At 25.1% G+C, this 13,558-nt stretch overlaps 1 protein-coding gene across 1 annotated transcript; it reads left to right on the forward strand.

Moving 5' to 3' along the window:
* The first annotated feature begins 2,900 nt into the window (after positions 1-2,900).
* On the forward strand, positions 2,901-12,761 carry LOC105624374. The gene is made up of 17 exons (XM_012205738.1): positions 2,901-3,076; positions 3,409-3,545; positions 4,285-4,467; positions 4,719-4,926; positions 5,259-5,380; positions 5,563-5,696; positions 5,821-6,086; positions 6,382-6,529; positions 6,625-6,743; positions 7,028-7,241; positions 7,451-7,562; positions 7,626-8,305; positions 8,822-9,293; positions 9,429-10,126; positions 10,277-10,851; positions 11,536-12,055; positions 12,516-12,761. Exons 1-17 carry the CDS (start codon positions 2,901-2,903, stop codon positions 12,759-12,761), a joined length of 5,010 nt encoding a protein of 1,669 aa, XP_012061128.1.
* Positions 12,762-13,558: the final 797 nt, after the last annotated feature.

Consider the following 13,558-nt stretch of genomic DNA (forward strand, 5'->3'; position numbering starts at 1 on the left):
CTATATATAATAAATTAATTATATATATATAATATATATATACTAGTAATAATATTATAGTATTATATATATATATATATATATATATATATATATATATATATTCATTTTCTGTTTTATTTTATATTAATCATATTTGTTCTTGACGATAGCGTACGTTCGATATTGTTGCGGACCAGACTCTTCGTGATTTCGTTAAACCAAGAAGCAATACTGTTGATGCCTACAATTACTACTATCAAACGAGTGTTTAAGTAAATTACAATCAATCTAATCCTAGAACCTTAATATAAAAGCCCACTAATTTTATATAATAATTGGACATTTTATTGTAAACGCAATTAAAAAATTAATTCTGTTTTAATAAATATTTTATCAAATAATATGTATCAAAATAAAAATAATATTTAAAAAATTATATTTTCTATTATCAAAAATAATTAGGGTTCTAGGATTAACAGCGAAAAATTTGAAAACTTATATGACAACTTTTCGCAGATTTAGAATATCTTTATAAAACAAAAATAAGCATTTCAGAATGTAATGAAGAGATTAGTTAAAAGGGATGATTATAAAAATAAAAAGCTTGGATTTTAATCTAATCTAAGAGATTTATGATAATTTGAAAATAAGTCTGAACTTATTTTTTTTTACAGCCAGATATCTGCGAAGAGATGTCCTTAAACTAAGAACGATTTAGAATAAAATTGTTTGTGGAATTTAGCAACACACCGAATGTGGAATGTGAGAAAGAATGAACGAGAATCGCACGAAGCTTGCTCGGAAAATGAATGGAAGGTTGTGAATGATCTGAAGATTGTTTGGAAACTCTTGAAATTTATGAACAAACTCTTTGATTCATAAGTGCTTTGCTAAATTTAGACATTTGAATTTTTTCTTTGTATCTTTGTCTCTTGGTGATGATTATTAATTTTAGTCATAAAATCAAAAATCAAATATATCCTAAGGAATATATGAATCTTGACTACACACATATTTAAATATTAATTAATTAAGATTTTATATTCCTAATTTCTAACATCTCTCTCTCCAATATTGAATTTTGTGTTAAAAATCTATAAATAATTTATTTATATTTTTCTTAGAATTTTTTAAAATTCGATTTTTATTTTACTTGATCTGACAATTAAGTTTGTAAATATATTTTTTTCTAAGCATATTAAAAATAAAAAATACGCTAAGATATCATATATGTGCATCTCTCAATTTGTCACGTATCTTCAATTTCAATTGAAGAATGCTATAATAATTACATCATATAGCTGATATAAATATTATGCAGAAGAAAATCTTATTTTGAAGGACGTAATATTAACTTGGACGAAAATGCGTTATATTAGAATAAGTTGTATGTAAACGGATTTAATTGTCAGACCACTTATTTTTCTTATAATTTGTTAAGCATGTACTGTGCTTTATGAAAAGCTGGGATTCTGAAATCCTCGAATCGGAGGACATTTTGTGGCAGACGAAAAAGAGAACGCTGAAAAAAGAACAGGAAGCTCGTGTGAACAAAGAAAGCAAAGCAAAAATTACAGTGTATGGCGGAGGAATAAAACCCTTGTATAAAAAAAAATAGCAGTGCGTAGCGGCTAATCTAATCGATAAAGGAATGATACAAAATGAGTTTATTGTTGAATATAATAATGTATTATGTAACATTAACAAAGTAAAAAAAAAAAGAAAAGAGAAAGAGGCGAATGATGATAATATTATATTGTTGTTAGATATATATATATATTATATATATTATATAAAAAAAATCTTAGAAATTAAGTGACCACCCAACATTCACCCACACAAGTATACACTCTCGCAGGATATACAGGGTGTCTCGACGAAAATGTATTCCAGTAGAGGAGACGCTTACTGCTCGAGTAAAATTTGTGTTTGTTTTTTTCTAGTGATGACTTAATCCGAGATATTTGTTGAAAATTAATAAAAAGCAAAAATAACCAAACATTTTACTTTTTTATTAATCACACCGAATATTTCCTTGATAAAACTCTATTTTAAACAGAAAAATTAAAACTTTTTTTTTAAAATCGTTTTTTTATTTTTCAATGATCCATTAAAAAATCTCAAGAGGATTGCAACGATTAACACTTCTTTTTTAATTTTGACACTAACTTTTGCAATATATATATTATTAATTGCACAATTTAGAACTGCACTTAGATTTTTTTCTTACTATTATATTATTTAATATAAATGTATATTTATTAAAATATTAATTATTAAATTAATTATTAATATTCGCAATTCCTTGATATGTGTAAGTTTATATAAGAATTTGCTTTTTCAAAGGAGATTTGTTACATAATAATGTTACATAATAATGTAATAATATAAAATGATGATTTTGTTAAATCTTATATAATAATTCATTAATACTAGATGTAAGTTAATAAAGATATCATGTAGGAATTTAAGAATCCCATCAAAACATAGCCGAACATTTTTGTTGTGTTTGCGCATTATTGATTTTGTTTACGTAATTAAATTCCAATTTCGAAACATGCGCTAAGCAATTTTATTGTGACACGATTTCAGAACCATGTACACGACCTTAGTAAATGCGAAATTTCAGTACGTGTGAAAAGGTGTTTCAGTTTGTTGTGTCAATTTTTTACGCACATATGTGATATTTTTATAAATATACTTAAAAATTTTCATATATTTTTTGATATTTTTATACAATTGCTAATATTGTCAAAATTGGATATTTTTTATGTAAATTCTTTTTTAATTACATCATAAAATTTGTTCATGTAAAAAAGAACTAGAAAATGTTCCATTATTTCGAATTAATATACACATATATAAAATAAGATAAAGAATGAGAATTGAGTAAAAACAGAATACACACTTCTGGAGAAATGAAATGTCATCGACAATATGTTTGCTTGCTTTTGCAAGTAATTTTTTTTATCACAAATTGTCTCGCGGAAAATTTAATACTTAACATAAATGTCAAGAAGCCGATTGCAGTAACTGATCATGCATTTCTCAGTTTCACTCTGGATCTGGCAAGATTGCAGTACAATGATTTTATGTAAGTATTAAAAAAAAAAGGAAAGAATATAAATATAGATAAAATATTAATTAAAGATAACTAACTTTACAATTCTTAAAGAATTAATATGATATTAATAACAATATTTTAGTAAGGGGTTTATCAATGTTTCATTAAAATCTTTTATTAGCTATTATAATTTTTATTACATTTTAATATCATTAAAAAATTATAATGCAATTATAATAATCAAGCTTTATTTAATACAATTTATCTTTCTTTAGTTTAAAAGAAATTATTTTCTTTTATATTATAATAGTCTGTTTATGTAAGAAAAATGTATATTATTATATTTTGTATTAACTGTTCAGCAAAAATATCGAGAAAAGCATGAATTTGGCGCGAGGTTTGGCACCTGCTTATATTCGCCTTGGAGGACCACAAAGCAATTTTTACAATTTTGGACATTCGCACGAGATTAATACGGATCGAAATGACATGCATTTTGGTAATATAATATAATATTAAATATATCTCTCCTTCTCTTTTTCTTTGCTTGTAGATTTTAGGTAAAATTCAGAAATGTTTCACAAATAAATAATGCAAGCTCAAAGTTTAATCAACAATAATTAGATTTCTTAAAACCTTTGGTTTAATTATTAAAACGTGCCTTTTCATATTAGCATATCACTCATATGACAATTTCATGATAGTATACTGAGTCTGACCGCTATGAGTGCATATATTGAAAGGATTGCAAGGACCATGTCAATGGAAGAGGATGATGCAATTACATAATGTTAATGTCGTTAATTTATATTGCGGTTGCCAGTAGTTATATGCGCGTCCATTAGCTTTGATGGTAGGAGCGCCTAATGAATGTTATAATATGACGTCGGTACAAGCTTTGAGATAATAGTACGAATTGCGAAAGGGTTAATATTCAGTAATGTAATATTTAGATTATTGTATTTGCTGATACTAGCTGTCGAATATGTATTCAGATTGAAAAGGCAAATTTGTGTTTACATATAAAAAATTTATGTTACATATAAAATACACAATGAATTGCCTTCCTTATCTGAAATACAACTACACACAAAAATGTTAGATAATTTTTTGGAATATTCTGTATAAAAAGATATAAAAATAGTTTAATATTATTAATATTTTTTAATATTTTTATCTGAGTCAAAACATATTTTGACATAAAATGTATGCAAATTTAAGAGAATGTAATTTAATAGGAACGCAATGGACACTTATTTATCAATGGGCAAAGAACGCCGGATTAGATGTAATCGCGTGCATCACTCCTCACTATATTGACAAAGAATTTAAAACGGATTCCACGGATCCTAGGAACATAGCAGAACTTCTCTCTTTCAGCGATCGCATGGGTTACAATATCAGTTGGCAATTGGGTTATGGTAAGTTTTTCAAAAACTATATCTTTCTGAAACAGTAACAAATGAAATTAGAAATGAAAGCAAAGTATCTAATATTTAAAACCGCATATTTTAATTGTTACAAAATATTTAAAAAATTTTTTTTTAATATTTACTGTTTTAAAATATATATTTAATTTTAAATTGTAATCTTAAAATGTATATATATTCATCAAATATTTACATTTCTAAAATATTTATTTTTGAGTCACTTTCAAATATTTTTGCTGTAGAATGCCAAACGAGATGCGACTTATCTGGAAAAAAATTAGGGCAATACGTCGTCAACTTCCACGAAATACTGAAAACTTTCCCAAGATATTCCAACAGTTTAATCACGGGACCAGACATTGTAGCATATAAAACGGTGTATCAACAGAAATACCTTCAGGATTATTTATATTCGGCAAGTGCTGCGCTTTCTGCGATTACATGGCATCCGTAAGTGTTTTGCTTTTTATGTAAATGTTAATTATAAAAAATTTAATAAAAAAATTAATTAAATCAATACAAAAATTATTTTATTTTTTCTTATATAATCCTTATAATATACATATGTATGTATATCAAATTTTATATATATAATTATATGTGTAGATAAAATTATAATTAAAAGCCTACATTTTATTCAAATAAAATATTATAATAACATAGAATTTTCTAAAAAATACATAATAAACTCATAAGTATATTAAGATAAAAGTTGAACCTTTCGATAAATTTAATATTATTTAATTATTACTTGTTTAATTTAATTCTATTAATAATTTCAGCAATTTAGATGTTGTTTCTTTAAACAATAACAGCATTTCCATACATTATGATAACATGATAGCCGAAAAGAATGAATTGTTTAAAATAATCAATAATGCAGAACAAAAACCATTATGGATTGGTAAGAATATTATAGAATTATAAATAAAATAGTAATATTTGAAAAAATTTAATCAATTAAATTAAATTAAACTAATTTAAATTAAACTAACTTGCAATTAAGAATTTATTTATGGATATCTTATATTTGAATGATTACATTTGTAACATTGATGTTTTATATATACATATATTGTTGTATAGCGGAATCAAAATCACAAGAGAGTAAACACCAATATCTAGGAGCGCTTATCTGGATGAGAAGACTTGGAGATGCTGCAAAGCTTGGTATACAAGTTGTAATGAGACAATTGACAAACTTGTCTCAAGCAACTCCTGTAAGTCATTCATTATTGTAGATATGTAAATTTTGTTTAAATGTAAATAAATTTTAATTAATATAATAAAATATAAAGAAACATTTTATTAATTAATATGAAAATTATGATTTTTTTTTATCAGGCTTATTGGGTATCATTATTATATAAAACCTTAGTAGGCCGTGAAGTTTTCGAGATAAAGCTTCAATCCAACAATGAAAATTACGTGCACTTTTATAGTCATTGCACAAAGTCTTCAGCGCTGTACAGCAAAGGAGCTGTTACGATTTTCGGTATAAATTTAACACCGAAGACAGTGACTGCTAGTCTGAAAGGTCTTAAAATAAAAATTCTTCACAAGTATATTTTATTACCACAGTTTGAAACTACCAATAAAATGTTTTCAGAGTAAGTAATTTTGCAATTCACAAATACATTTGTATAAAAAAATCGTTTACCCTATTTTTAAAAATATCATATAAAAAATAAAATTTGCTACACAAAATATTTTATTCAATATATTAATATAAATGTAGATAACGTATAAATATAAATAACGATATATTTTTTCATATATTATGTATACACTTTTTTAATAAAGTGTGTAATGCAATATTCATATTTTAATTCATTGTACACTATGTAGTGGATAAATTGTAGTAACAAATTTATTTCTAAGTTATAAAAATCATAATTTTTTCAGGAAAGTTTCATTAAATAATAAACCACTTAATTTAATAAATGACAAAAACTTGCCTAATATCTATCCAGAAATTATTATCAATCCTGACGGCCTTGAACTAGAACTGCCTTCTGGCAGTATAGGTTTCTGGATTATACCCAATGCAAAGGTAATTAAAATTACTAATAATTATTTCGCTTATGTATGTATGTACATCTTTAACAATATGTCGAAGAATAATAAAAAAAAATATTAATTTAACAGGTAAAAGCTTGCACTTGCTCCGAAGAGGAAATAATCGAGAACAATACAGTGAAGAAATTATCGAAACGGCATGAAAATAATATCCAACAATCCAATCAAGAAAAAGAAGATATAAATCAGTCAAATTTAAAAAATAAAAAGGTTTACGATAGCAAAAAACAAGAAAACGTAAAAAATATGAAAAATGAAAGTCAGCAGAAAATCTGGAATTCTAAATTACTTGAACAAATAAAAAAATTTTTACAAAAAAAACTACAAAAAACAGATAAAAGTGAATCCTCACAAAGATCATTTACAATCAATTTGGGAAAACAAGAAAATTCATCTGAGGAAGAACAACAAAATTTAGTTAAAAAAAAATTTAAAAAACAGAAATTGATAACAAGTTTAAGAATATTCAAAGTTTATTAAAAAAGTATAAAAGAATTTTATTAGAGAAGAAGAGCGTAATGGAAACCAGAAATATTCAACATTTCAAAGTAGAAATCGAAAATATTGATAATGTTGTGACATTAATATCAAAGATTGATGCTTTTATCCTTTATAAAATTATTTCAAAAGAGCCAATTACGAGCGAAATTGAAGACAAAACAAAGAATGAAAGAGAAGAAGAGTCAGTAATTAAAATAAATAAAAAATTAAAAGAATATTTAAGCGAATTAGAAAACTCAGTTGAAATAAAGACAAATATAATAATAAAAATAAAAAATATTTCAATAAACTTTATAATTTATTAGAATACAACTCAACAAATGATAATAAAAATAATCAAGTCCATGAAGATTTAATGGAGCAAAAAAAATTTAAAAGACATTTGGATAAAAAATCGGAAAATTCTCAAAAATATAATATACTTGAAAAACGCTCACGAATAAATAACTTAAAAGATTATGCGATTAAACAGAAGTTACAGAAGATAAAACAGAAAAATGATGATAATACTTATAATTTAAAAAGGAATTTTATTAATAATAAAAATAAATATAACAATCTTCAACAAGATCCTGTTAAAAGAGGTTTCAAAAGCGATGCTTTTGAAAATGCTAATCATCATATTGATAATCAACATTTAGTCCAAGAATATAATAAAATAAAAAACGATAATATCTATAGAAAACACTCTAAAATTGATATGGAAAAATATCAAAGTTTAATACAAGGATCTGAAAGGATAAAGAGAAACATTAAAGAATTGATTAAGACAGATCTGAGAAGAGATAGTGCATCCGAGAAACATTCAAAAGATGATTTGACAAATTATGTAAATGAAAGAAAGATGAAGAAAAACGATATCAGAAGAGAATTGCGTCCATTTAATTTAAGAACTGATAGCGACGAAAACGGTTTTCATGGCTTCTTTCAGCAAGATCCTGTCAAAGGATTTCCTGAAGATGACATTTTTGTGACTACAGGGGATTCGTTAGAGCAAAAGGATAAAAGTTACGATTATGTTAAAGAGAAAGACGATAGTAATGACAGTTTAAAGAAGAAAAATACACAACACAATCAAAAATCGACATTAGACTATGCAAAAGATAATACTTGGATTGAAGAAATTAAAGATAATCACTGCGATTACATGCCAAATAAATTTTTTGAAAATATAAAACTATCTAATATGAAGATGAAAGAAAACTTCGAAAATTATAATGATCTAGGAGAAGCAGAATTTCTTTCTAAAGTACATAATAACAATAATAATGATAATGATAATAAAATTGCTATTACAGAAGTTATTAAAAAACAGCCGCTTAAAAAAACAAAAAGGCATATTGAAGAAACGAGAATTCAACGATTAGTTCATCACTATAATGATTTAAAAAAACAGGAATATAATCGGGATGCATTACAATCAGTTTCGAGATATCCTTCGACGTTTGTTGATCAATTTCTTAAAATACCAAATTCCAATATTAATTATCAAGAATCAAACGTAGAACTTAAAGGAGCGAAATTGCAGATAGAATCAGAATCAAAAATTACAAATTCTTTTTATCCACCTTCTGAAGCTTCTACTGTCAGATACAATTATAATGATAATTATCAAACTTCAAATATGCATTACAATATATTAAAGGATAAAAATGGTTTTGATAAAAACATAGACAGTAATGATAATATTAATGCAAAAGCAAGTGAATATTTTAGACCTAGTATATATGCAGAACATTCTATTTATAATAAAGTTTTTCATAATAAAAGAAATAAAAGAGACAATTGGGAAAAACTTCGACAGCTTTTTGTTGAAGAAATAATTCAAGAAGATGAAGAAAACGCAAGAGATTATCATTATAGAGTCATTCGAGATTCTGATTCGCCGAAAAAACATAATATTTCAGTTATACCTATAATCAGAGTTATAGATACTTCTTCAGAAAACAAAAATGTGAGTGCAAATGTAACACAATTCCAGAAAGATCTTACAGAAGAAGAGTACCAAGAAATTATGACAGGAGAAATACTTTCAAGTACAAGCGACATTGACTCTGATTATGAAGAAACTGATGCAACTACGAAATCTATAATTACAGAAACAACATTGGATCATAAACTGAGCGAGACAACGAAACCGATTAATGTAACTTCAATATTAGGACTGGACAATGTTTCCAAACAATATCATAATGAGAAGAAATCTACTACTAATCTATTACCTGTGGACTCAAAACGTTCTCTAAATAATAATAATAGTGTTAAATATATCACAAAAAAAACGTTTTTTCGTACCCAATTACCAGACATCCAATCAGAAAACAAGACAAAAACGTACGATTCTCTCCAAATTATTTCTAAAATTCCTTCAGAAAATAAGGATCCTCGGGAAAAATTTACTATCTCGACTATTAACAACGCCCAAAAAACAATCTTACATAACGAAAAAATACAAGAACTCATCAACAAAAAGAAAACACCCGACAATTCAATCTATCCAACAATCACCGAAAGTCAGAACAACAAAAAAGGGCACAACAATAATTGTAAAATTGAATTAAAGTCAACCAATTTTCTCCAAGAAACAACAAAAGGAATTGTCGAACAAGTAACAACGGAAACAATTTTATTAAAGCAAGCAGCAAATACTACAAACGATAACATAAAATCGAATGAATCAATAACAAAATCAAAGTTATTACAAAACACAGAAGGCAATCAGAACAGTGAATCTGTTTGGATGCAACTGGAGAAAGATGCAAACACGAGAAAATTAAAGAATATATTGCGAAATCTTCCTCGAACAGAAGGACTTACCAGATACGAAACAAGTTTGACTAAACGCACAGAACTGATTGATAAGCTGAAAGAAAAATTATATGCAAGACGGGAGAAATTGTTGCATCAATATCAAAGTGAGCTAACAAAAATTGCTGACGAACAGAAAAGAAATTTGAAGAGAAGAGAAATATGGGAAAGACTTCGTGGCAGTGATGATTTTCATCAATTGATCGATCCAAAGTTTATTGGAATTCTGCTAGATGACGATGTTACTTACAAAGATGACGATGTTACCTATGAAGATAATGAAGACGATAATGAAAGTTGTTTAATTCTTATCGAGCTTATTCCTAAACAATATAAAAATATTATAGATAAAATATATTTACCTGAAAAAACAAAGAAAGTACATTATCCGGAATATAACAAATATTACCAGGTTTTTCGAAACTTAATCGATGATGATGAAGAACTAGCAGAAATGTCTAAATCATCAGAATTCTTCGATCGTGAAGATAATCAAGATTGTCGATATTCTTCAAATACAATTGAAGATGAACAAGAATCAACAGAAACTACTTCTAGATCTTTTGATCAAAAAATCTTCATAATTGATCCTTCGACATATTATGGTGGTGAACCAATTTTACAGGAGGACAACGTAAAACTTCCGAAATACCAATCAAAAATTAAATCTCAAATTCAATATCCAAGATGGACATTAAGAGATATTCATGAAATTCTTACAAAATTAAAATCTAACAAAGCCCAACATCAAGTTTCTAAATCACAAGAATATATAGAAAAGTTGCCAATCAAGGATTATAATCAAGAACATTCTAATAGTTTACATGTTCTAGATAAGCAAAGACAATATGATCTATCAAAAAAACTCGCAGCATTTGCACAAGAATGGTTGATTTTTCTTAATCAAAGGGATGTCAATCAAGCTAACAATAAAGAAGCAGATAAATTAAACGATGTGCATAAAAATCTTAAAGCAGATAATTTGACGTTTGCAATAAATAAAACAAAATTTATAAGAAGTTTTGAAAGAAACATAGAAAATAAAGAATTTGACAGTTCCAATAATAGAAAAAAAGACATAATAAATTCAGAAACAAATGAAGATGCTGAAGATATTGTAAAAACTAAAAAACCTGAGAACATTGAAATGATAAAGCATGAAAAAATTAATAAATCTTATTCTAATGCAAATGATAAAACGGAAAATTTAAATATTACAATGTTTAACAATAATAAAACAGTTGAACATGTTGAAAATATCATTGAGAATAATCCTAAAGAAAAAGAACTTGGAAAAAAAAATTCACGGTTTCGGAGAGATCTTGAAAAACAAACGTGCACATGTATCGATCGATTAGTACCTTCTCTTCTGTAACGTATTTTATCTTTTTAATTTTTTTATTTATGGAAAAATTTATGATTAGCTGAAAAAATTATTCTTAATTTTTTCAATTCTTATTTTTATTAGCAATAATTTAATAGTTTTTCTGTTTTTAGGTTAACTGAAAATATGAAAAAAGATTTAACCAATATGCGAGTCGATTTGAAGGAAGATTTCATAAAGAAGATATTTGACACACAACCAATGAAAGTTTATCTGCTGACAAAAAATAATAGATCATCAAATGCTGATTTGTTCCAAAAATTAAAAAATTACTTAATTTCTTCAAGGAAAGATTTTAAAGTTAATCAACAGAATCAGAAAGAATATGACTTAAGTTATATCACACTTACGCCAATTGAAATAAAAAATATTTTCGAAATACTAGATACGAAGAATAATGATGATTTAATGGAACTTTTTGAGATTCTACAATGGAATGATCAGTACGTATTAGAGGCAATTCTAAATAAAATGACCGAATATTTAAATGACAAAATATCAGAGGAATTTGAATATGAAGATTCTTCAAATCTGCAAAGAGAGAACAGTGAAATTTTTTTAGACAAAGAGAATTATATAAATGAAAATAAGCAAGATATTACTGCAAAAGACAGTGAAATCGAATCAGAAAAAGATGAGCAATATAAAATCACGAACGATGAAATCAATAAATTTTTAAAAATAAAGAACCAAATAGGATCTAAACATGGAATGTTTTTATTACTGCCTTGGAGGAATGTAAAGATAAGGCAACAAAGACAAATCAAAAGTGAGATCAATGAAGATTTAACTGAAATAAAACGTGAGGTGAGTTATTTTAATGCAATAGAAATTTATTGAAAAAGAAAATTGACTTTGATATACCTATATTATTTTTAACTTTTTAGGAACTCTTATTATTATTTTATACTTATAAAATTTTATTAGTAATGCAATTTTTTACATTATTAATATTATTATTATATTTTAATACACTTATTTTATTTTTTCATAAGGTTACAAGGCAATCACAACCATACAAATCCATTCTAGCTGAAGATCACGAAAACAAACGTATTAAGAGATATTATTTAAATAACAATACTAATAAAGAAGAAGAAGAAAATATGATAGAGACAAAAAGAGTAAATTATTTACAATCTCAAACAAAAAATCGTGACAATCTGCTTGAAGATTTCATAAAAGCATATAAGAAGAACAATTTGTATAATAACGAAGCTTCTTCTATAAAAAATGAAAAAAAAATGAAACTATACCGTTAAATAATATTTTCAAAAGTGATAAAAAAATATTACAAAAAGAAATGCCAAAGTTACAAAATCATATGGAATCCGCAGGAGAATTTATAAATGATTCTGAGGAGAATTTCAATGACACTTTAGCAAATGAAGACAATCATTTTAGAAATAGAACTTTCGGAACTACTGGCAACGTTTTCTATACTGCGATTATGAATATAAAAGATTTTTTTGCATTTCTTCCAAAAATTTCTCGAATATTTACGAACTTTTAAATAACTTGTAAAAATGTAATTATATGAATTCTTAACATGTTCTTCTCATAGGTATATACGTATATACGTATCTTTATATTTATAATATAATTTATAATATAATTTATAATATAATATGTATATAACTAAACTTTCTACTTACATATATTAATAATACTTTATATTATATACATATTCTCACATATATTTTGTAAATTATAAATATTCTTAATTACCATTTTTTTATAGTATAAAATAAATTTAAAGAAAATAAAATGTATAAGAAAATATAAATCTGAAAATATAAATCTAAATATAAATGAAAAAAATTAAAATTAAAATTAAAAACATAATTTTTAATATTATTTCCCAATATTTTCTTGTTTATCTCGGAAACAAATTCTGTATTTTCATATTTTTTATTTATATTTTCATATAGAATTCTTATACATGTCTAAAGCATATCTGTTTCTGAAATGTTTCATACTAGTTATTAAATTACGTTATTAAGTTACATTACTATTAAAAGATTTGTATATGAATGTATGTATCTATGAATATTAATTAATTAAAAACTATATATGATTTATAATATATATCAAATAAAATAAAAAAATTGAATGTACATACAAAAAATAATAAAAAGATGTATACGATATAAAAATATACCATACATATTACATATTACATATATATTATATTGGATGATGATAAATAAATGCATTTTTTTCGATCTTCATTTCGAGTCAAATTTTAAAAAATATTGTTGTTAATAAATATATATATATATATATATATATATATATATATATACTGAG

The sequence above is a fragment of the Atta cephalotes genome (assembly GCF_000143395.1).
Source record: "Atta cephalotes unplaced genomic scaffold scaffold00076, whole genome shotgun sequence".
In the NCBI taxonomy this organism is placed as follows: domain Eukaryota; kingdom Metazoa; phylum Arthropoda; class Insecta; order Hymenoptera; family Formicidae; genus Atta; species Atta cephalotes.

Bases quoted from the DNA above. Each gene is read 5' to 3' on its own strand.
- LOC105624374 (XM_012205738.1), top strand. From the start codon at position 2,901: ATGAAATGTCATCGACAATATGTTTGCTTGCTTTTGCAAGTAATTTTT. The intron at 7,563-7,625 runs ATACTTATAATT...ATCTTCAACAAG, and splicing joins AAAACAGAAAAATGATGATA to ATCCTGTTAAAAGAGGTTTC. The intron at 12,056-12,515 runs GTGAGTTATTTT...CCGTTAAATAAT, and splicing joins TAACTGAAATAAAACGTGAG to ATTTTCAAAAGTGATAAAAA.